Genomic DNA, 27739 nt, shown 5'->3' with positions numbered 1-27739 from the left:
GGTGTAAGTAATCAGTAAAGTCACTGAGTTACTTTTGAAATGAAGTAACTAGTAATGGTAACAAGTTACTGGTTTTCAGTAACTAGCACAACACTGTTGTCAACACAGTGACTTTTGTATACAGTGAGGTAAATGGTAAATAAATAAACCACTTCGACTAATAATGACAATCATAATCATAATCAATTCAATATAATAAATACTATATTATTTTATTATCATATAGTTGAAATATAGTCAAGACAAAACATACTTGTTAGTTGCTCAACATCATTGCTAGCAGTGTGTGAGCGTGTATGTGTGTGTGTGTGTGTGTGTGTGTGTGTGTGTGTGTGTGTGTGTGTGTGTGTGTGTGTGTGTGTGTGTGTGTGTGTGAGAGTGAGAGACAGATGATGTGGAAGACAGAGTAGCGTATCTGACATGTAAATGTTGGAAAATTGTACATTGTAGGCTGTGAGCTCCCTGTTTGAGCGACTGACTATTCCTTCGCAATGTAGCATCGCCTTGGATATGGTCTGAACTGGTCCAGGAATGGAATTTTTCCGATAATTTCCCTAAGAGCAGTCAATCAATGTTTATTTATATAGCCCAATATCACAAATGTTACATTTGTCTCAGTGGTCTTCACAGTGTGTACAGAATATCAGTATAACAAGACGACACCCTCTGTCCTTAGACCCTCACATCGTACAAGGAAAAACTTCTGGAGAAAACCCACAGTTTAAAGGGAAAAATGGGAGAAACCTCAGGGAGAGCAACAGAGGAGGGATCCCTCTCCCAGGACGGACAGACGTGCAATAGATGCGGTGTGTAAATTGAAAAGATAATTCATTTGCAACATAGGTAGTCAAAATGTGTGGAAATGCATGTGTGTATAATAGGAAGATGAATCCACGAGGATATCCATCCAGGACCTATGATCCAGGACCACAGCCACGACTCAAGATCCAGGGCTCGCGATCCAGGACACAGGACCGCAGGATCATCCATGTCTCCGGATCCCGGCGTATAGAGACACCAAAAAGAAAGAAATTTGGGGAAGCTTGGTTAATCGGAACATGAGAGTACACAGGTATAGACAGAGACAAGGAAGAAGTAAGATGTCCCCCGACAAACTAAGCCTATATCAGCAAAACTAGGGGCTGAATCTAATCAGCCCTAACTATAAGCTTTATCAAAAAGGAAGGTCTTAAGCGCACTCTTAAAAACTGATGGGTGTCTGCCGCCCGAACACAAATTGGAAGCTGATTCCACAAATGTGGAGCTTGATAGTGTGGGAAAATGTGCGCAAAATGCATGAAAACGGGCCATCTTTGGAAATTGCCATTTTTGTGGGGGGCGGGGCTAATCAAAAGCCCTTTGAAATATGTGTTCCATCATAATTGCAATGTGTATACAGCGTTTCGTGAATATCTGGAAAACTATATGCGAGTAGTTTGGAGTCATTTGAGACATGTAAATCATCAAAAATGGTACATTCTCTGTTAGCTTACGTTCGCCCCGATTGAGCTAGCAACTATTTTATTGGCAATTTAACATGATATTGGATATGGGCTTAACTTGTCCTGGACTGGAATTTTCCCGATCTTTTCCCGAGGAGGTGTTTGCGAAAAAGCGCTTAAAATGCATGAATAACACAGATTTTTCAAAATGGCCGACTTTCTGGGGGGCGGGGCTAATGGAAGCTATTTTGATATGTCCGCAATTCCATCAGTAATGTCTGTGGCAAGATTGGGGTAGTTTGGAGAAACTATATGTGACTATCGCACAATAGGGGGCGCTACTGAGCTGGTGTACAAAAATGTACATTTTTTTTGTACAGTCTGGAAAAAGACGTGGGTTGTGACGTGTGTTCCAAGTTTTGCGTCCGAAAGTCATTTTAGCGATTTTGTGGCATTTAAATCGTCAAAATTGGTACATGTTCCGTTAGCTTCCGAGCTTCCCGTTTGAGCAGTCGACTATTCATTCACAATTTAGCATCACATTGGATATGGGCTGATCTTGTCCTGGTTTGAAATATTTCCGATCATTTTCCTAGGACAAGTATGCGAAAATGCGCTTAAAATGGACATATTTCAAAATGGCCGACTTCATGGGGGGGCGGAGATAATGGAAGCCATTTTGAAATATGTCCGCATTTCCATGAGGAATCTCTGTGCCAAGTTTCGGGTAGTTCGAAGAAACTATATTTGACTACCGCACAATAGGGGGCGCTACTGAGACATATTTGCTAAAACGTCCGATTTTTTTCTACAGTCTGGAAAAGGTTGTGGGCTGTGACATGCGTTCCGAATTTAAAGGCCGTAACTCATTTTCTCCCCTACTTATGGCTCGGTACATTTTTTAACCCTTCGATTTCGAGAAAAAACTGAATAGGACACGCCCACATTTTTCATTGGTTGCGACCCTTTAAATCTCAGTTTATACTCACCCTGCCAGTATGTCTATGACAATATATATTTTTTTAGTCCATCGGTTCTTGACATATAAATTAGTTGTGTTTTTGGCGCCCCCTATTGTTCGAAATGAACAGTGTTTGTTGTGCCTATTCCCCAAGACACACTGAACCTATCCACCGAAATCGGTGATATTTGGATACATTTTGGATGAATTGTGAGCATTTATGTGTAGGCCACACCCTTTTGCTAATACGTTTTGATTGATGTCGGCCACATTTTTCCACACCTCGTGCTCATTTTGTATGGTAATGTGTCTGCCCCTCCATTGATGCTGTGCACTAAGTTTGGTTTGGAAAATCAAGAAATTGGAATTTAAGTTAATATTTCAATGTTTTTCACATTATGCTAATTTAAAAAAAATCAAAGTAGGCGGAGCTTCGGGATATGAGAGGATAATATGTAGAGCTGCTCCACCCGGATAAGTGTGCAAAATTTCAGGTCCCTCAGACTTACGCTGCGACTTTGTAAATTTTTCGAAACACTGAACTTACACAGGTGGCGCTAGAGAGCAAGTTGAAAAATGTTCTCCCATCGAATCCAGAATGTTAACATTTTCACCGGTCCTGGCGGCGTTGCCAAATGTCGCTACATGAATAGTGTCGTAACCCCCTCAAAAACAGGTTGAAAGTGCAGAACCGGTAACAGAAGAATAATAATACTGACGATTTCAATAGGTCTTTGCACTACGTGCTCAGGCCCTAATGAATTGAATGATGAATAAACAGTGGGGTATGAATACACTAGATATCAGCCTGTGAGCAGTATGAACAGTGTGTATGAATATGCTAAGATATATAAAGTATGAAAACGGTAAGCAGTATAGTATAAAATATATAGATATTAATTTCATGATGATAAACATTGTGGAACAATGATGACAAATGGGAATGGATGTGGCGACGTAAAACTGACACAAAACAACAACAAACTTTTGCCAGCCAATTGGAGAGTTTCATCAGCAGCACGTGGTAAAAACCACCAATGAGCGCTCAGCTCGAGATACCAGCGAGCCGTTTCCCATCAAGCATTTCGCTTCCGCAGCTCGTGGAGAGCAACTGCGCCAACTCGCCTCGCCTCGCTCTCAAGGCTGCGGGCGTCTTTGTCCCGCGAGATTTCAAAGTCTCATGTAGGCGAGCCTCCAGAGCAAGTCGGACAAAATGACTAACCATCATGCAACGCACTAGCAAGACGTTGATCGCAACTGCGCAGGTCTGCGCAGGTCTTGCTTGTCTCAAACAAGCCTACTATCTCTGGACTAGAGTTTTAAACTCTCCTCTGCCCGCCCGGCGTCAGCCAATGGGAGGGGGGGGGGCGGACCGCACCCACTGGGGAGTTGTCTGCGTCCTGCTAACCTGATTGGACTGCCTTACAAAAGGGCAGACACGCTTAACTCTTCTTCACTTGAACAACCGCCTCCTCCCCCTTCCGCGGTACAGAAATAGAAAGGCTTGGGCACTTCTAGTAGTGAGCGTGAGGACACATCAGCAAAATACATCTGTCACAGTTTTAACCAGGCTCCGAGTCCGTGTGGTTATCAATAAACCGGGAGAAATCTTCACTCTGCTCGGCAGCGTCAGTCTCAGACCCAGGAGAGCATATTGCACAGCGCTGCACTAGTTTGTAAATAATACAAGTTAAGACAGATTTCCGGGAAGTATTATCCTTCCAATAATACGTTTTGTCAGTCAAAGAGGTAACTTAACACTTTCAAAGCGTAAGATTTTTGAGGGAATGGCATTGGACTTCGCTGCAGGCTGCATAGGAGGTAAGTAATTAGCCAGTATTGATGTTCGCTTGCCACGTTACCCAGGTTAACAAGTGGAAGCTAGCATTAGCATTAGCCAGCTTTCCTTTTTCCCCCCCATCTTCAAGCAACGCGTGGACAGCTCACACAGTGAAGATAGGGATTTGTCTCCCACTGCCACGTCTGAGAAACATTTTAAACAAACCACAATAACAGGCTAGAGACTCATCTTGCAAGATTCTATTCGAAATATAAATTCCCGGATGTAGTTAGCATAAAATGTTGTATTGATCAGTAACATTTCTCTCTTCCCTCATCTTGGTCATTATCTACCCTGACCTCAATCTGACCCCCCATTACATTACCTAACACTCGATATGTTAAAGACCATTCAGAAATCTTCCGATCCCCAATGTCCCTACCGTTTTCCAATATAAAGTGATCCCTTGAACTCCAACCACTCCCCTTACCCATTTCGGATGACTTCTCGTTATACTGGAAAGTCAGGATCTTTCCCAGTATAATTAGAAGACGTTACAAAATGGACAACCTGAAGTTGACTGAGTTCATTGCTTAAATAAATATCTCAGACAGTTTTTCCTGGTAGTCTCACCATTAACCCCTGGGAATCTTGTCAGCTGTTTTGTCTTCACCCAAGGCCAGGTCTTCCCAAACTACCCCAGACTGTACCACTTTAAGGAGCAGAGGCCCTGATGGGATGCACGTTTGCAATAATGCACAATGTGATGAACGTTTTGGGTCTGAAGACTAAGGCATACATTACAAAAGAATGTTGTTGTATTTGGTAAAATATGTCTAAATACCAGCCTGTTTTGTGTGCATCGCAGTAAGGGATAATTGCATTAATTCATTCAAACTTTATAATAACTAGGAGGACATTTAAGCATGAGAATAGCCATTTGGAAGAAATAATTAACATATCCTTGTCTCCAATAAACAGAAATAGGAAGCATTAATTTTTAAAGAAAGCCATTAAATGTCAGGCAAATGAATTCAATAAATAAATGAAGTTCAAGGGAAACAGGATGACCTTTTTTTTAGATTCCACTAAAGATAAAAGTGCTTTGGATAGTGCTGCATGCGTTACATTTCTGCAGTTGCACAATGGGAAAAACTGGTTTGTTAAGCTCAGTCAAAACAAAGTGCACCTGCGAGTGTTATACAATAATTAGAGCATGTTTGAAATGGATTCAGTCCAACTCTGCTGTAGATAGTTGTTATTCATTCACTAATACATACAAGCCTGTGACAAAACAAGCCGGTTGCACCATAGTTATAACTGGAGGTAGATGTGTGTTTTTTTTTTAATTATAAGCTCAAGACATTAGATCATTACAATTGGGATGCACTCCCATGAATAATGTTAACGTTTCTACACCACAACAGAGTTTAATAATGAGCCTTTGTTTCCCCCTGTCTATAAACAACATTTCTAAATCAGTAAATATGTTTGCACACATTTTTAGTTCATGGACAACAGGATATATAGGTTGAACAGTACACATTTGGATATTAGGTGATCATTTGTCATGACTAGAATTTCCTACTGTATAATAATAGATGTATGTCTCAGTCAAGTCAAGGACCAGCAGATTATACGTTTGCTTTTGAGTGAAGAGCTACTTCCATTATGATTACCTTTTTTTTTTTTATAAATATGATTTTAAATCCTGTCAATTCTTTTCTCAGGTGCTGCTGGTGTTTTGGTCGGACATCCATTTGACACAGTGAAGGTGGGTGTGTGTCCATCGTCATCACTATTTACTCACATTAGCCAATGGCATGATCCAGTACTTGGCTTTGAGTGTTGTAATTTTGACCTCTCTGTAAATACAGTGAGTTTACTACAAGAGGAATCAGATACTGTAATTGAAGACCTTTAGATTATGTTTTTCTGTTGTACAGTTGCATTTCTTAAATTCTAAACAGATATTTATTTCCCCCAAAAATGCAGTATTTATCAGCAACCATACCTATGTACCAAGAACCTGCTCTCACTTCCTTTATAAGTGAAAGTCTTTTATTACTGGCATTTTACTGAGTAACTCCTTCACTCACTAACCCTAAACAGTCATTGTTTTCAACTAACCCCAAGGTCACATAAAGTAACCTAGTCGCTTTAGTTAGTGGACTAATGTATACTCCTTTATCAATGATAAAATGAAACATTGTGCATGGTTTTTCGACATTGCATTTTTAGGATACCGTGACTTATAAGATTGCATTGAATTTGCTGTGATATATCATTCACTTGATTTGTTTGAAAAGGCAAGAAAGTTACATTTAGAACACCATTGTTTGAATGTCATTTCTCCCTGAGCTGTTGCTGGGTCTTTAACAGCAACAGTGTCGCTGTGTTGTAGATGAGAGAGAGAAATAAACAACCTCTCCATGGAAATGTGACCTAGTAAGTATGGTCAAGGTCTTTCTTTTCCTCTCACCCAATGTCTTGTCTTTAAGCGATAGCAATACGAAGCACAGAAGACATTACGTTTTTAATACAACTTTATTTTGGTTATTTTCCTCCCCCTTCGTGTTGCATCCCATTTTCACCCTGAAAAAAAGAAACATTTGAAAGCTCTAGCTGTTGTTTTTTGACCCCTTTAAACCTGTGTGATAATGTGCGTTTTGTAGTGTTTGGCTTCATAACTCTTGGATGTCTCTAACATGAAGCTTATCATTCGCAGGTGAGACTTCAAGTTCAAAATGTGGACAGACCCCTGTACCGCGGGACATATCACTGCTTCCAGTCAATCATACGGCAGGAGTCGGTACGTTGTATTTTTTTGTTTCTTAGAATGCAGCTCCATACCTCGTGCGTGTTAAGTAATGAGTGACTTTCACAATGTGCCAAGTACTCTGCCGCGGTTAAAGAGGGTCACTTTAATGTAGCCGGTTTCACTCGAAGCACATGCAGCAGCCAGCATGTTCCTACATGGGGTGTTAGGGGGTGGGAGGTGTGTCTGAGCCAGGGCCAGTGAGGACCTTATCCTGCGTGGGCTAAATAAAGCTTTGGGACATCATGCCATTTGAGCTGAGTGGAGAGTTTGGTCTCCGAGTTTCTTGCAGGGATTATTACGTTGTATTCCTCCTACACCACAATATGAATGTTATAGTGGTTCCTGGCCTATTGGTCCCTCGTAATCTAATTTGTCAGCAATCATTTAGTAGTATCCACAATTCAATGTTTTTAATATGACGTTTTGTTTTAACCTCGTTACAAAAAGTAATTTCAAGCAACGACACTAGTCTCTGAGCTGCATGCTGCGGTTAGTTGTGAAGTGTCAATTGAAGTCTTCAAGCATCATCAGCTCTTTTATGAAATCATGACACCTATAGGCATCACATGTACATTTGACAGCAGATGTTGGGTTATGACACTGATTGTACAGATTTAAATCAATCGGTGCATTTAGCCAGGTACTCATAGTTATATGCATTACAGATTAGCTGTCAACTACAAACAAGCCTCAAAATTGAAAACTTTTCAAATTCAACACATTTCTCTGCTATGATTATTAACACCATGAGCTTCATTTGAAGGACTTATTTAGGGGAGTAACAACCCAGTATTTAAGTGTGTGTAAATCTTGCTGTGTTTCCTCATTGGTTCCAGTAATCTGTGTTTGTCTGTAGATGACCGGTCTGTACAAAGGCATCGGCTCTCCTATGATGGGCCTGACCTTCATCAATGCCATAGTGTTTGGCGTCCAGGGCAACGCCATGCGCAAGCTTGGCCGTGACACGCCTCTCAACCAGTTCCTGGCTGGAGCGTCAGCAGGAACCATCCAGTGTGTCATCTGCTGCCCCATGGAGCTGGCCAAGACGCGCATGCAGCTGCAAGGGACTGGAGAGAAGAAGTCTAAGAGGAAGCTGTACAAGAACTCCCTGGACTGCCTGGTTAGAATATACAAGAAGGAGGGGATCAGAGGAATAAACCGCGGCATGGTGACCACCCTGATGCGCGAGATGCCCGGGTTCGGGGTGTACTTTCTCGCTTGGGACTCGTGGACCCGTTACCTGGGCTGTGAGCCGGAGGACCCTTACATGATCCTCAAGCTGTTGTTCGCCGGTGGAATGTCTGGCATCGCGTCCTGGATCTCCACCTATCCCGTGGATGTGATCAAGTCGCGTCTTCAGGCGGACGGGGTGGGCGGGGTCAACCAGTACAGTGGCATTATGGACTGTGTCCGACAGAGCTTAAAGAAGGAGGGGTGGAGGGTGTTCACACGCGGGCTCACGTCCACTTTGCTCCGCGCGTTCCCAGTCAATGCTACCACATTTGCCACCGTGACTCTATTTCTGATGTACATGCGCGAGGGACAAGAGTGTAGCATCGTGGACTCGGAGCAGCAGCCTGTCCCGCTGCAGCCACAGACGCAGCCAACCAGCATGTGAGCTTTACGTCAGTCCGCAAGTGTGATGACAGGAAGATGAAATACGATTTTTAACGTAGGTCTATGATCTGTTAACCGGTGTCTATAATGAGAAAGGTAAACTGACCCTAGGTTAGGCCATGGAGCTTTAGCCAAGTGACCACATGTATTATTTAAATAATATATATATATTTTAAGATTAATGCTGCACTTGTAAATATGGCATGGTTTTTTTTAAAAAGGTCCTTGGTTTTTTTTACACTTTTTTGTTTTAAGTAAATGAGGACTGTTACATAAGTTACTACAAAACTACAGAGTAAAAGAAGTACTGTCTTTAATGCTGTGCGCTAGAGTAGCATCTGTTAGTGACTAATTAATTGAGGGGGATTTCAAGGCAAGAATGGCAGAAAGTACTGTTTTCAGCCTCCATGATGTGGATATCTTTAGCTTTTCATATGATAACAAACAAAAAAAGCTCTGGGCTGACAAAACAAGACATTTAAAGACATCACGTTTGACTTTGAGAAACTGAATAGGGCATCTCATTCGCGAAAAAAATCAACAGCATTAAAAAAAAAATAGTAAATGTTTACTGTATTTCTTGCTAATTTCACTCAAGTAAAATGTGTGTTTTTTAAAATACACATGTAAAATGTTTCTTGTATCATTTGAGCTATCCATATTGTTCTCTCCTTGATGTCCAGGTCAAGTAATCCGCTATCTGTTAACACTGCATTCTTATGTTAATGGTTACAAATACAAACAAAGACGTAGAAATTGTTGTATTCTTTTTTGACTGTAGTTCAGCTTTCCTATGAGAAGGCATAGGAGTTAGATGCAAAGAGTTGCTACTTTCTGTAGTTACAATTGGGATGATTACAGGCTCAGGCATTGGCCCATTACATTATGAAATAACATGGTGTAGATACCGTCGTCTACAAATGAATCATGATTAATGTTTTTAAACACAATCATTGTGCTAAACCAAATCTGATGCAGTCCATTTGTTCTGGACAGCACCTTATGGTATGATATAAAGCACATTTGCAGATAAAAACTATTATTCTCACTTGATTGTATATTTCCCACTAATGAAAGATTATGTTAGTGTTACCCTAAGATGATGGCTTGATAAAAGTGGCTTTTTTAAAGCCCAGCATTTATTTTTAAACCTTGTGCTTCTTCAATAGGTGGTAGATACACTATTTAGAAGGCGCTACACTTTGCACTGTGTAGACATTAGACCATCTGAGTCACACGTGGTAATTTTGAAGCGAACTGGTCATTTGTTAAAAGCCTACTGTTCAGCCATAACGTAAATATATATAGGATCTTCTTTCAAAGATAAAACTAAACCATTTGCTATTGATAGCGTTGTCTTTAAAATCTGGCCTTTTAGCTTTGCCAGTAATCTTTGGACAAACAAAGACAGCATTTCCACACACTGTTGTGAAATGAAGTGACAACATTACAGTCTTAATCAGACATTGCGGTTGTGCATCTGCCTTTAGGACCCCTTTGCGTTCCTCTCAATGTTAACCTTCAGTCATTATATAACAGAGTGTACACACAGGGCAGTGTGACCTCTGTACCCTGTTAACAGCTGCTCCATTTCACAAACGTTTTACATTTAGCAGGTTTAAAATGTAACACGTCTAACACTGAAACTGCAGTCCGGCACAAATCACACATTTATCTTTATGTCTGCTGCTGCTGCTGCTGCTGCTGCAACTCGTCAATGAGGTGACTGATTGTCCATCCACACAATACTGTATGTACTGTGAATTTGGTGTTTTAATGTCATCCTTTATACGTTTGAAAGTGTGAAATATAAGTAGGCTAAATATGGTTTCTTTAATTATAATCTGTTTTTCTGTTTCTAGATGTGTTTCTTGTTTAAAAGTGTGTCTGACAAGTGGATGATTCATTATTGTTTGATTATGAAAGGGATGTTTTATCTGTCTGATGTTGCCTTTGTGTTCTGTGATGTTAATGTCACTATCTTGCACCAAAGCAGCATGCACACCGACCATGTAGCTCTTGAATGGAGAAATAAAGGTCAACATCTTTTCTCATGTTTTGGGAAAAACTGTTTTTTGTACAGCATCAACATGTTAAAATAAAGTACTTAAATAAATAAATGGATGAGTTGTTGTTGTAAGTGACCCTAGAAAAATGTGACAGTCTGACCTCTAGTGGTTAGAGATGGATATCACAGGTACTGCTTATATTTGATACTGAAGCACACTCATTCAAATCCTTCACATAAATATGGTGTGATACTTTTGTATAAAAATATCATTGTTTATTAAAGAAAGGTTATACCTTATTTCTTTCAGAGTAGCATTGTAAACAAATGTATCCATTATTATGACAAAAATAATAAGTTATTCAAGTGACAAACAAATATAGATTTCTTATGATTCCTCATGGTAGTGCTTTAACTGAGTCTGACAGCATTAGTGCCATTTATCAAGGATCACATTGTATGTTATAACATACAGATAGGTGACTGGTGTTCCCTTAATATCCTGACTGTATTCTCTTCTCGATAAACAACTTCCGAAGGAGAAGTTGCTGGACATAGTAATGGAATAAAGGAACAGAGGAACATATTGTCTTTTTCTTACAGAGCTTCCCTTCCCCGCTGCTAGCTGCTCTTCCCTGCTGTGGATGAGTTCATCATGAAGGAGTCACAGGAGTAGCGCAGGAAGCGGTAGATCTCCTCGGCTCTGGATCGACTCATACTGCCTCCCTTCTGTATGGCTTCAATGGAGCTGCAGGAGGGGAGAGGACACTGTGTATAATAATCAACAACTGTAATCCCGCAAGGGGCAATTGGTTATGAGCAGCTTACGTCATGTACACAGGCAGGAACATACAGGAAGAAAGCACACAGATACACCCGGGAGCAGAGATGTGATCATTCCAATGTAGACGATAAGTAGTTCATAGCATCACAATCAATAAATAATCAAATAAAAAAACCTATCAAGAATTTAAAAGTTTGAGAGCAGAGGGGATGAATGATTTTGAAAAGTGATTTGTCTTAAGAGCAGGTAGAGCATATCTACGCCCTGATGGCAACGGAACAAATTAATCTGCAAGAACATGACCTGGAGAGGCCAGAATGCTCTCTGCTTTCCGCTGCTAGTTACAAAAGGAGTTTAAGTCTCTCTCCGATGACCAGGTTTTAATAATGTTGTTCAGGCTGTCTCTCAGTGAAGGGAAAGAAGCCATCTGAACATGTTTGCCCACGATGCACACACTCTTCCTTCTACCTGTTGATGAGTTGGGCGATGGAGCTGAAGTTGTGGCTCAGGCTGAGGGCGTGGACGTAGCTGACGGAGGGCAGGCCGAGGTACAGCTGCAGGGCCTGCTGCCGGTGCGACCCTTTGACCTCCAGCGGCACGCCGATGGCCTGACCTTTCCGCTGCTCCAGCCTGGCCAGGTCTGCCAGCAGGCCGGCACTCTGCTCAGCGCCGTCGCTCCACAGCAGGCGCACCCCCGTACTCACCAGAGCCGTCAGAGTGCTGTCATAGCAACGCGTTCGCTGAAACGGACGTGATGCCTCACCTGTGGAGAAGACATTTATCATGAGCAGCAGATATATCTATATATATTTTTATATATATCATATATATATATATCACATATATATATATAAAAATATATATATATCGTGGTAGAACTGGGATAATGAGTATAATTTTGAGGCAATTAACTGAGTATTTCCATTATATTCTACTTTATACTTTTGGTACTCGGAGGGAGGTATTCTACTTTTTACGGCACTATATTTATTTGACAGATTCAGTTACTTTACAGATTCAGATTATCAATAGAAAATAGAAATAAACAAATGAATGTTATTGTTATAGATGAGGCTTTCACTAGATTATAAAGTCTTTCAAATTAGTTCCATCTCTAACAGCTGCATCAGCAATCTGAAATAAACCATTCTGTACACCGATTGCTTTTACTTGTGGTACTATTAGTATATATTGACGCCTACACTTGAGTACTCATGTAAGACTTTAAATGCAGGACTTTTAGGTGTAAGACTGTGATAACGCTACTTGTTATGTTAAATATGGGAGTAGTTCTTTGATTGATTACTAATTCATATTAAATCAAATTATTGTGTGAACTATCATATCTTCCTGTAATCCAAATATAGGCTAATAATCTACAAAACGTTGCTTATCAAATCAACCGTCTGACTGACCTGGCTTGGACCGGTCCTTCTCCACTATGAGACAAACTCGCTCGAACAACCCCTGCAGGCTGTTCACTCTCTCAGCCAATCGCTTCCGGTTCTGCGTTGCCGCCAGATCTGATTGGCTGTGCTTCTCCACTGCCGTGCGGTTGCTGACGATGAAGTAGCTGCCGTCCAGTGAGCAGACGTGGAGGGTGGCTGCGTGGCGCTGACGGAGGCTGGTCATCAGCTCCGACCCTCCACTGAGGCAGCGGCTGTCCACCAGGATGCAGACGGGAGGAGCACTGACGGATGAACTCTGAGCGGAGGACGTCTGCGGCTCTGAGGAGGGGGCCGGGGGGGCCTGGACCTGCAGGAAATCCTCAATGAAGTTTTATTGAAGTATGTTTTAGGGATCATGGGTCAAGTTCTCACATACGGACATCTGCATCACTCAATGTTTAAGAAAAGCCTCAACACCCACCTGTTCCGCACCACGTTTTACTGTCTGTCCTTTTTTTTTTAAATTATTTTTCATTCACCTTTTTTATATTACCATATTTTATTCAATATGCTCCTTAGATAACTATAGGTCACTTACGTAACCCCAGTTCTAAGAGTAACATGAAGTGAGATGTCTCACTATGGGATGCGCCTCATCGCGGAGCAAACAGAAGCATCAATCTCATTACGCCAATCCTGATTGGCTGGTGATCTTGATGTCAGCGTCAGGGAAATCACCCCATATAAGTAGCTTGCGCCACAACGCATGCGTCATTCAAAATAAGCACCTCTTCTCGCTTCACCATAGCAAGGTGAGACATCTCACTTCATGTTACTCTGAGGACTGGGGTTACGTAAGTAACCTATAGTTCTCATTCATAACACTCCGTTTGATGTCTCACTATGGGATATTGTAGCTCCCGTATTGCCAGACGAGCTTATCTCGAAGATCACCAAACCGACCAGAACTTTAACAGGTAGGGCTCTGACTCAACCAGGTGCCCAGCACTGCTTGAGTCAAAACTGGGAGTAGAACGTCCAGACTGTTAAAAGGCGGACAGAGCCCAGGATGCAGCCAGACCCTGAGTCCAGAGAACTCGCGAACCCGAGGGTGCCTGCGAGCTCTGACTTGTACGGGCCCCAAAGCAATTGCCTCCACAATCCAGTGGGAGAGCCGTTGCTTAGTAACGGGCTTGCCCTTGTGAGGGTTATCCCAGGACACCAAGAGTTGGTCATTAAGACGAAGCTCTTTTGATCTGTCCATATATGTGTGTAAAGCCCGGACTGGACACAACAGATCCTGCTGCTGTTCCCCGGAGGAAACCAGCGGCAGAGGAAATGCCTCAATGTCAATTGGGGTACACAAACCAACCACCTTTGGTGTAAAGGCAGGGTTGGGCTTCAACAACACTCTCGTTTGCCCTGGGGCGAACTGAGTGCATGAAGGATGTACAGACAGTGCATGGATATCACTGACCCGCTTGGCGGATGCCAGGGCCAGTAACAGCACTGTCTTGAGTGACAGATGTTTCATGTCAGCTCCTTCCAGGGGTTCAAATGGGGTCATTTTGAGCCCACTTAAAACCACTGCCAGGTCCCATAAGGGCACCAGTGACCTGGAGGAGCCTGCGCGCTCCCTTCATAAAACGGCAGACCAAAGGATGTTGGCTAGCCGTCTTACCCTCAAAGCCCACATGACATGCAGCAATAGCAGCCAGGTACACCTTGATCGTGGAGAAAGCTCTGTGTTTATCGATCAAGTCCTGTAGAAATGATAAAATCACCCCGACAGGACATTGAAAAGAGATGTGTCCTTCTTGAAGGCACCACTCCTCAAACACCCTCCACTTACAGTCGTAAAGAGACCTGGTGGAGGAAGCTCTCGCACTCTGAATAGTGTTTATCACCTTCTGAGGGAGTCCCACTGTATTCAGATTGTACCACTCACGGGTCAGGCCCCGTGACAATCTGTCCCTGCGTGGTGGGGGCTGCCATGGCTGCCCGCACAACAGCTGATATATCTCTGCCAGCCCGTACGTTGCGGGCTAGGGCGGAACCATCAGAGTAAGTGTGTGGCGTTGCTCCTTCACTCTGGCCAGAGTTGGGGGTAACAGAGCCAGGGGTGGGAATGCGGACAGAGGACCCGGAGGTCAATCGTGTACGAGTGCGTCCCCGCCTAACAGTGCGTTTAAATCGTGCATTAAAGAGAACAGCTGTCATTGAGCATTTTTTCTTTATGCGAACAGATTTAACGCGGCTCCGCCGTAACGCACCCACAGCGGACTCACGATCCTTGGATGTGGAGTCCAGTCTGCATAGAGTGGTGCACCTCTGGACAGTAGTTCTGTCCCGAGGTGCATCACTCCCGGTACCTGTGTCGCTCTCAGAGAGAGGAGACGTCTGCCGCTCCAAGGGATCAGTTTGTGTGCCAGTGTGTGTGACTGGAGACAACGCAACCTCCCCTGGTGGTTCATACACGATATCGTGTTGTCTGTCCTCACGAGGACATGGTGTCCTCTGAGAGAAGGCAGGAAGCGTTTTAGGGTGGGGACCACCGCTAAAAGCTCCGGGTGATTTACGTGCGCCCGCTGGAGGTCTCTGCTCTAGAGACCTCTCACCGGGCGACCTTCGTAAATACCCTATCAGCCTGTCTGACATGCGTCCGTGGTGACCACCTTCCGTGAAAGGACAGCACCTGTAGGCGCGTCCCGTACTAGAAAAGTCGGGTGTAGTGCCACTACGCATTACATAACCAATATGTAATATTACATAACCAATACTCTCCGCACGCCGTGGCGCGCGGAGAGTATTGGTGTGCCCTCGGCCTGAAGCCCTCGGCCTGAAGCCTGGATGCGTCAGCGGCAAATGTTTAATGACAGAGGAATCAATCAATGTCTGACATGTGTTTGTGCGGACTTGAGGATGGTGTTTAGGCATCTCTCGAGGCGGCGGGAACACATTCACGGAGGGGAGAAGGAGGGGCTGTCACGCCGCTCGCTTCTTCTTCCTCGACTGCTGGCCGGAATTCTGGGTTGGCTGAGCCTGAGCTGCAGCCGGAACCGGAGATTTTCTCGATATATACTTGCCCTGGTCTCCAGCCTGGGCTGCGACCTCTGCTTGTCCGGTGCTTTAAACCGAGCAGAGTTCGAGACTGCTGCTGCGAAGGCAGCGGCTGGACCCTTCTAAGCAAATGTCCGTGACCGCTGCCATCTCGTCCAGAGTGACGGGTCCTCGCAGAGCTCCGCTTGGTAGGCAGTTAGCAGCGAGGACACGTTCAGTGCCCTGGCGGACAGCGCTGCCGCTTTGTAGGACTTTTCAGTCATTGTAGACTGAAAGCGGTCCGACTTTGCTGGCAGCGCGGGGTTCCTGCTTGGTGACGGGCCCACCTTCGGTAGCATACCGCTCCATGGGCGGTATGCGGAGCAGGCCGAGCCTCTCCATCCCGTCCCAGTCTAGGGAGGAGGCACCCTGGATTGGGACCTTGTTGCTGAAGGGCCGGTCTCTCCACGAGACCGACACTTCATCCAACATTTCCGGGAAGACCAGAAGGAGTTGCCTCTTTTTGCCCGCTGCTTAGGGAAGGTGTTTCCCCTCGTAGCGGGACCTGGAGGTCTCCTTGGCCATTTCAGGCCACGGAACGTTGAGTCTGACCGCAGCGCGTTTGCACACGGCCTGCAGGTCCATGCTCAGACCGGGCGAAGCTGGTCAGCCCGAGGCAGGACGAACAGACCTGGTGTGTGTCTGTGCCCGAGATCTTCAACCCGCAGCCGCAGAGTCGAGCCACCGTGTCCCTGACTCCTCTGGTGTGAGGGAGAGGGGCGTCCATCTTGTTCGCCTCGTGGCGTGGAGAGGGCCCGCTCTCGACAGGTGGGACGGGAGAAAAAGGTATTACCACCTTGTCCTTAATCCGGAGAAAAAGGACGGTGTGGGTCTTTTATTCCCGGAGAATACTGACTGGTGTGGCAGTATGAAAAGAAAAACTTCCTCGCTACCGTGGTGTCGGTAGAGAGGGAGCGAGCTAGCAACAGGTGTGCTGCTAGCTTGAAAAATCGGACCTACCTAAGAGAAGGGCGAGGTCGATTTTAAATACTAACAGCTTTAGTACTACCGTCTTCCTGCGAAGCAGAAGGAGTAGCCGGCGAGCGCCCGTCGACCGAAATGGGTATTTGGGTTCAGTCTGTGGACAGTGAAGCTTGCCCGGCTACTGTAGAGATGTGCTCTGACGCGAGAAGAGGTGTTTGAATGACGCATGCGTTGTGGCGCAAGCTACTTATAGGGGGTGATGTCCCTGACGCTGACGTCAAGATCACCAGCCAATCAGGATTGGCGTAATGAGATTGATGCTTCCGTTTGCTCCGCGATGAGGCGCATCCCATAGTAAGACATCGAACGGAGTGTTATGAATGAGAACTATATTTTGTTATTTTATTTTCTCCTCATAGCATTGTGAAGCACCTTGAGAGGACGTTTTTAAAGTGTGCTATATAAATGAAATGTATTATTAAGTTTCCCTTCTAACACTGAGTATAACACATAAGTAAGTAAGTGTGTGTGTGTGTGTGTGTGTGTGTGTGTGTGTGTGTGTGTGTGTGTGTGTGTGTGTGTGTGTGTGTGTGTGTGTGTGTGTGTGTGTGTGTGTGTGTGTACCTGGGGTTGTTTCTTGGAGGATACCGGCAAATCGGACTCTGCAAAGTCTAGTTCATCAGAGAGCAAATGCTGATTTTCTAATCTCCGACGATGCCTGCACGAGAAAGAAAATGATTCTCTCGTGGTTGTTGAATGTTTCCTCGATATTCCCTGCACAATAATCAATAACCAACCTTAACTTTTTCTATTGTTCTGTGTTTTTTAATGTAATAATTACTTTTATAGCTCATGTTCAACAACTATATTGCTTGTAAAGAAAACATGATATTCTTGCTTGTTCAAAATGTTTGTGAACATCACCGTACACTCCAAATGTATATTTATGTATAGATGTTGTGATTGTGCAAAGCTTTGGCAGTACTGTATGTCATTATGGTCATGCCAATAAAGCTATTTGAATTGAATCTTTCTGTTTGTGTGCTACCAGATGAGAATGTCTTTACCTCTCATTTTGCTGTTCCGCACTCACTGAGCTCCTCTTTGTCTTGCTCAGCAACGACACTTTGGATGCTATGGTTGAAGAGGATGAGGAGGAGGAAGGCTTCTGTTGCTGCTGCCCGTTAGGCTCAGGCTGTACTGCCTGTGGCCACAAGGGGGCAGCAACACCCCCTTCTGTTGCTAGACTTCTCCTTATAGCTTCCTCCATCTCCTCATCACTTGAATCATTCATCTGTATGACACGGGTGCGTTTGGTTTTCACACCAGCTGTCTTTGGAGGACATCCAGGTGTAGCCTTAGCGCCTGCTCTGGCTTTGTGGAGGAAAACCCGCCGTCTGGTGGCATACTGCCTCCGCCCCTCCACATACGACTCCTCGGGCATAAGTTCAATGTCTTCAGCCTGCTGCTCGCTGCTCTCCCCCTCCTCTTCATCATTTCCTACCACAAAGCTGTCCTCTGCATATGTTTCATCCATCTCAGGCACCTGTTAGGAACATGGACTCGAGTCAATCATAACCGTTTTCATTGTTATGATAAGTTGTATATGCATTGAGAAGGAAATATCCAGTATACCTGAGAAAATATGTCCATGTTGTTATGATTTTTGTAGGACAATTTAAACTTTCCATGGACAGCTGGGCTTCTCACAGACTTTAGGTAGACACCTTGCATCTCTGAGTCTGTCATAAAACAAACAGGAAGCCATCTTCAACTCAAACACTCGGTTGATTACATTTGAAATATACTTCACTAGGGTAAAAAAGAAAATCTAATTTCTTCAGATAAATCCACGGTGTACCATTCAGTCCATGAGAGCAGTGTGTGTTGTCCACCACAAAGCCTTCCAGAGAGTGGTTCTGATCTTCTCCATCCTCTTCATCAGAAGACACGTCTGACCCCTCCTCCTCCGACAGCTTTGCTTCTTCATCTAGGAACTGCCGACCCCTTCGACATTTTGGGTGCTGAGGAAAACAAAATGACAAATGCCAAAGCTGATTGGTGTTGACGGTGTCTGTGATAGATATTTATAGACTTGACATTTTATGTTCAGAGGAAGGTGTCTGGAATGTTTTATGATTGTTTTGAGGGAGGCAAAACAACTTTATTTGGTGTGATTTAAGAGCAGCTATATCATTTATATTTTCTCTATCTTATATCTTATCTATCAACTATTAAATTACAATATAAAAATGTAAAAGGGGTCGCTCCTATGGATTAACACTAAAGAGTTTTTACCTGAATCTGCCTCTTCACTCGGAATGTTTTACATGTACAGCTCTTTTCACTCTCAACACTCAGTGCTTTCTTTTTGGACGCAGCACGCAACTGTTTTCAGCCCCAAAAACACATTATTATTTATGGTATAAAAACTAAATGCAGGAAGAAAATACACTCATTAACCTCAAATGATGACGGTGCATTTAGTTTTCTGTTCATCAGTTAAAACAAAAGTAACATACATATACATGTTACACTAACCATAGCTCTATATGCATCTACGCAGGTATACAAACTTAGAGAATACACGTTATAATTCAGACTCTGATCACAGCATTCTGCGGAGTCATCTGTTGTCACACAGACCTTGGCTTTGCTCTGTTGGACTGGTTCCCTCTCAGCTCCGTGTGCTGTGTTTCTGTGTGTGAACACATTCTGGAAATCATCATCGGAGACAGTTTGGTCCTCCATTTCATCAGACTGGAGAGAGAGCAAATGACTCACGTACTGTCCACTGCTAATGGCATATTAGCAAAGCAGTAGGACTAAATAATTGATCATTAGTAATGCATGGAGTGAAAGTAAGTCAAATCAAATTGGCTGTGTTGAATAGGTTGAACCATTTGGTGTAATTTACTGCTAATGATAGAAATCTCACAGTATTGAGAGCAGCTGTGCGTTTCCTCTTCACTACCAGCGGGGAGTCCACATCACTGGAGATCTTCGACTAGCAGAGAAGAGACGTTTCTCTTATACACACACGAGTTATACAGTAAACACTGCACAATATGTGAACGTCATACATATTTATCAAGATGTGTTTTGGCAAGGCAAGGCAAGTTTATTTATATAGCACTTTTCAACACAAGGCAATTCAAAGTGCTTTACAAAAAAAAAACGAAAGACAGTTGGTAAGAACTTTCAGGGGCTGCACATGCTTCTGCTTGCAAAATGGTTGTCATGACAACTGCAAGTACGTGAAAATTGATGGACAGAGGCAGCCTGAGCCATCTGAATCAGATATCTCCCGTCTTTTTGTACCAAAAGACAACAACACAGACTCTGGATTTTTACCCACTTTGTATTTCAAATGTTTACACAAAGATTAAAACTTAAGTGGCCATCATTTTGTATTCAAGTCATACATGTTATGAAAGGGAAAAGGAAAGATGCATATCAACGAAGAGGTGCACTTAAAAAAATCAATCATAGGCAATGTTGATGATTGTTGTGTATAGTAAATAGAACATCTGTTGGTGTTGGACTTTTGTTTAGGATACAACACATTTAAAAACACAAGCTCTGGTGAGTGGCATCTTCACAATGAGACACAATAAGACCGGAGGATGCATCTCGAAAATAATCAGCAGATGAATCCAATTATTTTTGAAAGTCATTAGTTGCAGCTCTAATATTGAGAGGCTTTACTCACCACTTCAGGTGACGACAATGGTTTGACCTTGCTCTGAGCTCTCCTTTTATGAACCACGACTTCATCATCACTGTCACTGACGCACTCCACTGAGAGGGAAGGTGAGCGACACAGAACAATGCACATCTTACAACAGCAGGTTCAAAAAGAGGAAGACTAAAAAAGTAAACCATTATGAACACATGTAGGCACGAACCTGGATGAGGAGGGGAGTTCTCCAGTTGTGTCCGTCTCAAACTGGGGAATAAAGATGGGATGCGAGGCCCGGTGATGCCAGACGCGAGCGTCCGTCTAGCGCCTTGTGAGGTGATTGGAGATGGGACACATCTAGAAACCAGAGGCGATGCCAGAAAAGAAGCCGTTTCTCTCTTTCTATGCTCAGACAGCATTTGTGGTGTGGATATTTTAGATTCACTGGACTGCAGAGGCGTTTTCTGTCTATGGAAGCTGTAAGAGGGAGTGGAGGAGTTGGAGACGGCCCTCGGAGACGCTGTAGAAACGGCCTCCTTAGGGAGTGGAGGGGTCAATATAGAAAGAGCAGGAACCGCCTCTTCCTCAGCTTCGTCAGAGTCCTCCAGGGAATAGCCAAGATCAAAGTTGACAGGGAAGTAGTCATGGGAGCTGTCAAATGACTCGCAATTCTGCTGCACTGTGGGAGAGTCACAATGAGCTGAAATGTCCTGGTCTGTCATTATATTGTCCGTTACAGGTTTACTTGATGTCGCCGTGTGTTTTGTCTCCATATTGCTTGGGGTATTCAGCGTTGCATGTGGAGTTGTGTGCGCTTTATCATCCGTATTGGATCTACGGGGGGTTTTAGCTGTGTGTGTAGGGCCACTTAGGTGTGTCGGTGTATGTGTGTGTAAAACGTTAGATGTCTTTTCTGATGTATTAGCCATGTCTTTAGCACCCGGGGACATCCTGGAAGTGCCGCCAGGCGTGGAGATTTCTGGGATGGTTATCTGCAGGAAGTCCTCGTCGTCCCCAAACAGATCCATGCTGTCGTCCATCTGAGCGTCAACTAACACACCACCGTGTGTCGAGATTGGCATTTCCTGGTTTCTCTCATCAACCCAACGGCTCTCTTTTTCCTCCGTCATCGCATCATCCGTCATTTCTATTTCCTTGTACTTCTTAGCTTCTTCACCTGCTTGTTTCTCATTGTGAATCTCATGATCTGTCTCCTCGTGTTCATGTCCTATATCATGATTATTGTTCTCTTCTTCTTCCCCAAAAACCTCCTCCCAGGTGGGGCTGCCCATGCTGACGCTCTGCTGCTGATCCTCAAGAGGCCAATCATGATACATTTTACCTTCCCCTTTATTAACTGGATGCTCATCTGAGTTTGCCCTCAGTGGTGCATCATCAGCCTCACTCAGCATTACTTCATCATCATCATCATCGTCGTCGTCGTCTTCCACATCTAGTGTAAAATTGACGTGGAATGGCTGATGATGTTGCTGAGGAGACGGAGGAAGTGATGGAGCAGCCATGTCTGCCTCTAAATCGTCAATCAGTGGCGGAGGAGATCGGGACAGGAGCTCCGCCACGTTTGCCAGGATAACCTTCAAACTCTGATCTCTTCCTGAGAGGAGTTTAGCAAATGATGGAGGAATGGCTGAATCCCATTTAGGAAGGTAGAACATAGCCTGAAGTTCAACATCCTCCTCTTCTTCAAGCTTCAGCTGTGACGTGTTTTTAGAACTTACAGGCTCACCGACCATTTGCTGCCCGTTCACAATGACAGAGTCATAATCCATGTCAGCTTCTGGACAGTCATTGTTTGAGGGAAGAGGACACACACCCTCAGGTCCTCGGCGATCTGTGATCCCATCATTAGGCGCCTCAGTAACATGTTTAGCAGCAAGTTTCTCTTTGGTCGCAGCAAATGAAGAAAGTATACTCTTTCCTCGTGTGTTTTGCCAATCTTCTTCCTCTTCGAAGCATTCCAGATCAGACAATGTCGAGTGACGCGGTTTGGCTTTGCCGTTGGTGGTTTTCGTGGCGGACTTTGAACCCTTCCGTTTCTGCTTCGGTCCTTTCTGCACGTGGCCAACAGCATTGGCTTTGTGGAGGTAAGGAAGGAGTTCCTGTTCGTAACGACACTCCCCCTGAACACAAACACACACAGAAGAGTTGTGTACAAAATATCTCCAAGGTCAGGGGGCTGTAATCAGGACTCTCAGGGTGGGCAGTTCACCAATCATACAGCTTATCATTAACATTAAGGGATTTCATCAAGAAGTGTCCTATGAAGAGCTACAGCATTGCAGGAACACCTTGAGAACATATACAAAACTCTCGTATTTTTGTGAAACATCGAGGAAGATCAACCTTCTGTCCACATTAGAATTTGTTACCCATGATGATTCTTTTAAAAAGGACACCAACACTAAAAAATCAGCCAAAAATTAAAACATCTCCCCATCTATTTCCGCTCTTCCTTGTTGTATCTTACGCCCAAGCACACACGTGGGCAATTCATCTAACACCTGTCATCTGTGCAAGCCTGGAAGTGATTCAACTAGAGTGGCATCCTGCTATGGCTGACGGGGGGCTGACGAACCCACCACCAGAAGGATGAACATGCTCAATGAACAGAAAAGAAAGAACAAAATGTAGAGTAAGACTGACAAGGGAAGTGTGTGTGTACAACATATTAATGCTTCTGCCTCAAAATAAGAAGATACAATGAGATGTGGAGTGCTTATGTCACTGATGTAAGTACAGCTTCCGACTCAATACAATGGAAAATGATTTGAATGGAGAAAAAAAAAAAGCCCCATTTGTTTTTAGAAAAGGGAAACTGCATAAAATCGTGCAGTGACTAAACAGGTCAAGACTCTTTCCACATTTACTTTGTTATAAAACTGGATTTGTGCAGACAACAAAGCTTCATCGATATCGCTTGGTCAGATAACACATGCCTATTGATTCATATGCTGTTGGTAAGGCCCTACTTTGTCTTTACACTAACAGGTCAATAAGCGTAGAGGAGCTGTATTACCCATGCAACTCTGTGTGAAAGCATCAACTGTGAAACCGTTGTTTCATTGTGGTTTACATGGTCTTTTTAAACCATGTGTTACTCCGACATATCTTCAAACCATTCCCGTCTGTTGCTGACTGGTTGAAAGTTAGTCATGCCCTATTTGTATCCTCTCTTTATTATTTAACTGTATATACTCAGCAGTCTGTAAAACTAGGGAGCACCAATACCTAAATGTTCAAAGCTATTCATAGTTCTTGAGATATATATTTTTTTATATTTCATTTTAGACCAAACTGATGAATTAAGATTGTTTTATGTTGAATAACAGGACCAGTGTTGTTGATGTCGCTATGTGGCATGAACTTAATAACATGAATTATTTAGACTCTTGGTCAACAGGTTTCTACTTTAAGGTGTAAAAAGCATGAATGCAGAGCGTGAGTGTTTTTTCTTTTGCCAACCCACTTTTTCATTCCCACAAGAAGACACACAGTGACAGTAAGCTATTATACAGGCTGTTTATTATATGTTGGCTTTATATCAATCACAAACATCATTGCAATGTTTACTCGGAAAAGTAAATAAAAGAATAATGAGCACCAAGTCCTTCACACTTTCAACAACCTCCCGTATTTCTCTTATTAGACACACAACTCTGGAACAAACACCGGGTACCTTGCAGGCGCCACACCCCGCAGCCCGAGTGCGAAAGCTATAATTAACATTCCAACACTTTATACCAACACTTTATAATGAGGGTGAAATGCTTCAACCAGGCGAAACTTTCCATGGAAAATACGTCATCAGTCCTACACTAAAAAAATAAATATATATATCAATGGTGTTTCTCGGATTAAAGGGCTGACAGGGCTGTGTTGATGTCGTTAGTGGCATCGATTCATATGTTAAAACCAAATCTGATCAAACAAATATACTTCCCAGGTGGAAAAGGGATAACTAGAAAGGCTTTTGTTTTACGTGAATTTGCTACAAATGACTGTGAAAAATTAAGAAGATGTGGGATAGATGGAGATGGAAACGGAGTCTGATGAATGCAGAGATATGGTGGCAGATGCCGGATGTAGAATGTAGTTTTTTAAAGATACATGTTTTTAATATATTCAGCTACAGGCCTCCTACACATAATATTTTTGAGAAATGTTTCACAGTTACTCATGACACTAATGAGTGATGCACGCACAGGTTCCTGGAAAGCAGGAAAGGAAATTCAGCCATTATTAATCTGTATCATTTACACCTCTGCTTTTTCCTCTGAGTGACAGCCACGATGTCACTCAAGCAAATTGCTCTTAATTAACAACTTAACTTTCTGGTAATCAAACTGTCCCCTGCACCCTGCAGTCAATCAGACCACAGATCATCACACCCATTCCTTTTATCTTTACAATACATGCCATCATTGACGTTACTATACAGCAGCTATTATGTAAAATATTGCGAAAGTATTTATACAAATCCTTAAGTCTGAGGTGAGGCTGGGATGACTAAAGCTTTCCACCACTGGCTATATCCAATGAATGGAAGTGTGTTTTTACAAGATGTTTGAATCATTCCTTTTATCTTTACAATACATACCATCATTGACGTTACTATACAGCAGCTATTATGTAAAATATTGCGAAAGTATTTATACAAATCCTTAAGTCTCCTGAATCTCTCACACACTTTGCACAAAGACAGAGGCCACAGTGAGTCCTTTAAACGTCACAATCCTCATGAAAAATGGAACACAGGATTTTAGGTATTCAAGGATTTAGTGGCAGTATATATTATTATGTTCCTCCATTGAAGATGAATTGTAATATCTTATTCGTGTGAGTTTTAGATACCCTTTCTTGACACTCTTTGTGAAAAAATGAATGACTAGGAGTGAATTCACACAGGATTGACCTTAACCCTAGACACACAATGTATTAATGATCAGCTTGAGTCTCTAGATGAAGAGATGTCGCAGACCGAAATAAACCTGATGGGAAGAGAGGAGTGATGCAGAGGATCAGAGGGTTCCTGTTTTTAGCAGACTGAAAGATGAAGGAAGCAGCAAAGTGGAAACTCCTCTCTGTTGATTATCTAATTTCACTACAATGACAAATGTGAGGCTCATGAACACGCACAAAGAATGCATCATCCGTATTAATCAGTCTGCACGACTTTGTCCGAAACTTGCTACAGCGCAGGATGAAGAGTTCCCGGAGCATCTTTGTACTTAGATACGAAAATGTGGATTGACCGACAACACAAGCCGTCCTAAATCAAATGACGATCTATGCAAATGTTTTTGGTAAGAGCCTTTTTGGCAGCAGTAGTTATAAACTGGCTGATCATATCACAACTCCAGAACCATCTGAATCAATTAAAGATAACAAAGTTGTCTGAAGGACGGAAGAAGGAAGAAGAGGGCAAGCTGCTTTTGATGTCGGCCGGTGATACCAGACGAGCAACCATGTTGAGCCTGAAAATGTATAAAATTGGCGACAATGACAACCATTTTTTGACCCAAAAATAAACAAACCCAAAGCACATTTGTTAATCAATGTAAAATGGTGAAATAAACTTTGTTTAAAGCACTCATGTACTTCAGGTATGGAAGTGTGTGGCACTTTAAACAACTGAAGGACATTCAAAATAAAAGTATTCGATAAATGCTGATTGCGTTGCTAATAATCCGAACCATTTCTTTCTCCGGATGTGTAATTAAGTAGATCATTTGATTATACATAACTTAGTCATATTTTTGTGTATCAATTTGAGACTGCTTAATTTTGTATTGTATAATAATTCTCATGTTACATTTTTGTATTATTGTTTTACATATTCTAAATAAATCTAATCAAATTAAAAATGTCATTTGTAGAGGTAAAGCCTCATTATGTTTGATTGGATTTTTTTTTTAAATAGTTTTCCATTTGTCTTCTTTTATCTTTAAAAAAAAAATTGTTTTCTGATAACCCATCCCCCTATCCCCTAACCCCCCCCCCCCCTTCTCAGCGCAGTGCGCTATAAATGTAGGTCATCACTGCCCAACCTACTTTGAACTTTCTGGCTTTATGGCACAGTTCAGAGAAACGTTACATAATCAGAGTAGAGCAGGACAGCCTGTCCTCTCCTCATCGTACTGAGGCAGCAGAAAGAAAAACACAGCATGGCCACAAATATAATTAAGTTATTAAGGGAGGAGGATGTGTGAGGGACACATATTCTAAAAATAAATGAAGTTGAAATGTTCTTTTAGGTGCTTTATTTTCTTTTTCTCCCTTTGATTTAAAGCAGAGGCTAGCCAGTATAGGCATGTCCAGCCATGCAGTGGGGTGGTTTGTAAACGACCTCTCTGAAAGGTCCCAATGTGTTCATTTTGATTTCTGAGTGGTTGAACATTGCTAATGGTGTTCCTCAAGGTTCTGTTTTAGGTCCACTTTTATTCTCCATCTATATCAACAGTTTAGGTGAAAATGTGGATGAAGCTACTTTACATTTGTATGCGGATGATACCGTGATGTACTGTGCAGGTCCCACCATTAAGGAGGCTGGTGTTAAATTACAGGCTGTTTTTAACATTATTCAGACTCAGCTCTCTGAACTAAAGCTTCTTTTAAATGTTGATAAAACTAAGGTAATGCTATTTTCAAAAGCTAAAAAGACACCAGAGCCTGTTTTAGATATTGTAACTACGCAAGGAACAAAACTTGAAGTTGTTGCCTGTTACAAATACCTTGGTATCTGGCTTGATGATTGTCTCACTTTTAAACTTCATGTCAATAACCTGCTTAAAAAACTGAGGGTTAGGCTAGGGTTCTTTTTCAGAAACAAGTCCTGTTTCTTGCTTGAGGCCAGGAAAGGATAGTCACTGTGACCTTTTTACCTGTGCTGGACTATGGGGATCTGGTCTATATGAATGCACCTGCCCATTGCCTGGTCAAGTTAGATGCTGCGTATCACAGTGCACTGAGATTTGTGACAAACTGTAAAGCATTAACCCATCACTGTACCCTGTATGCAAGGGCTGGTTTGCTTTCACTAACTGTACGGAGGCTCAGTCACTGGTACTTTTTTATATACAAAGCCATGTTAGGGAAACTTCCATCTTATATCTGCTCCCTGATCTCACGGAGAATTGTAAGTGGCTACTGCCTGAGATCGAATGCTGTGGTTTTATTAAATGTGCCAACTGCTAGGACTGTCTTAGGGAAGAC

The 27739-nt window shown here is 42.9% G+C and overlaps 2 protein-coding genes across 2 annotated transcripts in view; one reads left to right on the top strand and one right to left on the bottom strand.

Annotated features, from left to right (window-relative positions):
* Positions 1–3753: 3753 nt before the first annotated feature.
* slc25a29l (solute carrier family 25 member 29-like) lies at positions 3754–9377 on the top strand. The gene is made up of 4 exons (XM_034111053.2): positions 3754–4224; positions 5914–5957; positions 6912–6995; positions 7861–9377. Exons 1-4 carry the CDS (start codon positions 4191–4193, stop codon positions 8620–8622), a joined length of 924 nt encoding a protein of 307 aa, XP_033966944.1. The 5' UTR covers positions 3754–4190; the 3' UTR covers positions 8623–9377.
* Positions 9378–10251: 874 nt separating this feature from the next.
* The window catches only part of fancm (FA complementation group M), a 42520-nt gene continuing 25032 nt past the window's right edge, over positions 10252–27739 (bottom strand). The window contains exons 14-24 of the mRNA XM_034111051.2: positions 20733–22647; positions 20537–20625; positions 19763–19831; positions 19471–19584; positions 18686–18848; positions 18460–18566; positions 17892–18370; positions 17449–17542; positions 12829–13168; positions 11882–12176; positions 10252–11377 (exon numbers count right to left, since the gene is read on the bottom strand). Of these exons, the coding sequence (XP_033966942.1) occupies positions 11251–11377; positions 11882–12176; positions 12829–13168; positions 17449–17542; positions 17892–18370; positions 18460–18566; positions 18686–18848; positions 19471–19584; positions 19763–19831; positions 20537–20625; positions 20733–22647 (3792 nt within the window). The 3' untranslated portion in view covers positions 10252–11250. The remainder of the gene's footprint in view (positions 11378–11881; positions 12177–12828; positions 13169–17448; positions 17543–17891; positions 18371–18459; positions 18567–18685; positions 18849–19470; positions 19585–19762; positions 19832–20536; positions 20626–20732; positions 22648–27739) is intronic.

Source organism: Pseudochaenichthys georgianus, chromosome 22 (genome assembly GCF_902827115.2).
Source record: "Pseudochaenichthys georgianus chromosome 22, fPseGeo1.2, whole genome shotgun sequence".
In the NCBI taxonomy this organism is placed as follows: Eukaryota; Metazoa; Chordata; class Actinopteri; order Perciformes; family Channichthyidae; genus Pseudochaenichthys; species Pseudochaenichthys georgianus.
The sequence above is the reverse complement of the archived record's forward strand: the minus strand, read 5'-3'. Positions and strand labels throughout refer to the sequence as shown.

Bases quoted from the DNA above. Each gene is read 5' to 3' on its own strand.
- slc25a29l (XM_034111053.2), top strand. From the start codon at position 4,191: ATGGCATTGGACTTCGCTGCAGGCTGCATAGGAG. The intron at 4,225-5,913 runs GTAAGTAATTAG...TTCTTTTCTCAG, and splicing joins CGCTGCAGGCTGCATAGGAG to GTGCTGCTGGTGTTTTGGTC. The intron at 5,958-6,911 runs GTGGGTGTGTGT...TATCATTCGCAG, and splicing joins ATCCATTTGACACAGTGAAG to GTGAGACTTCAAGTTCAAAA.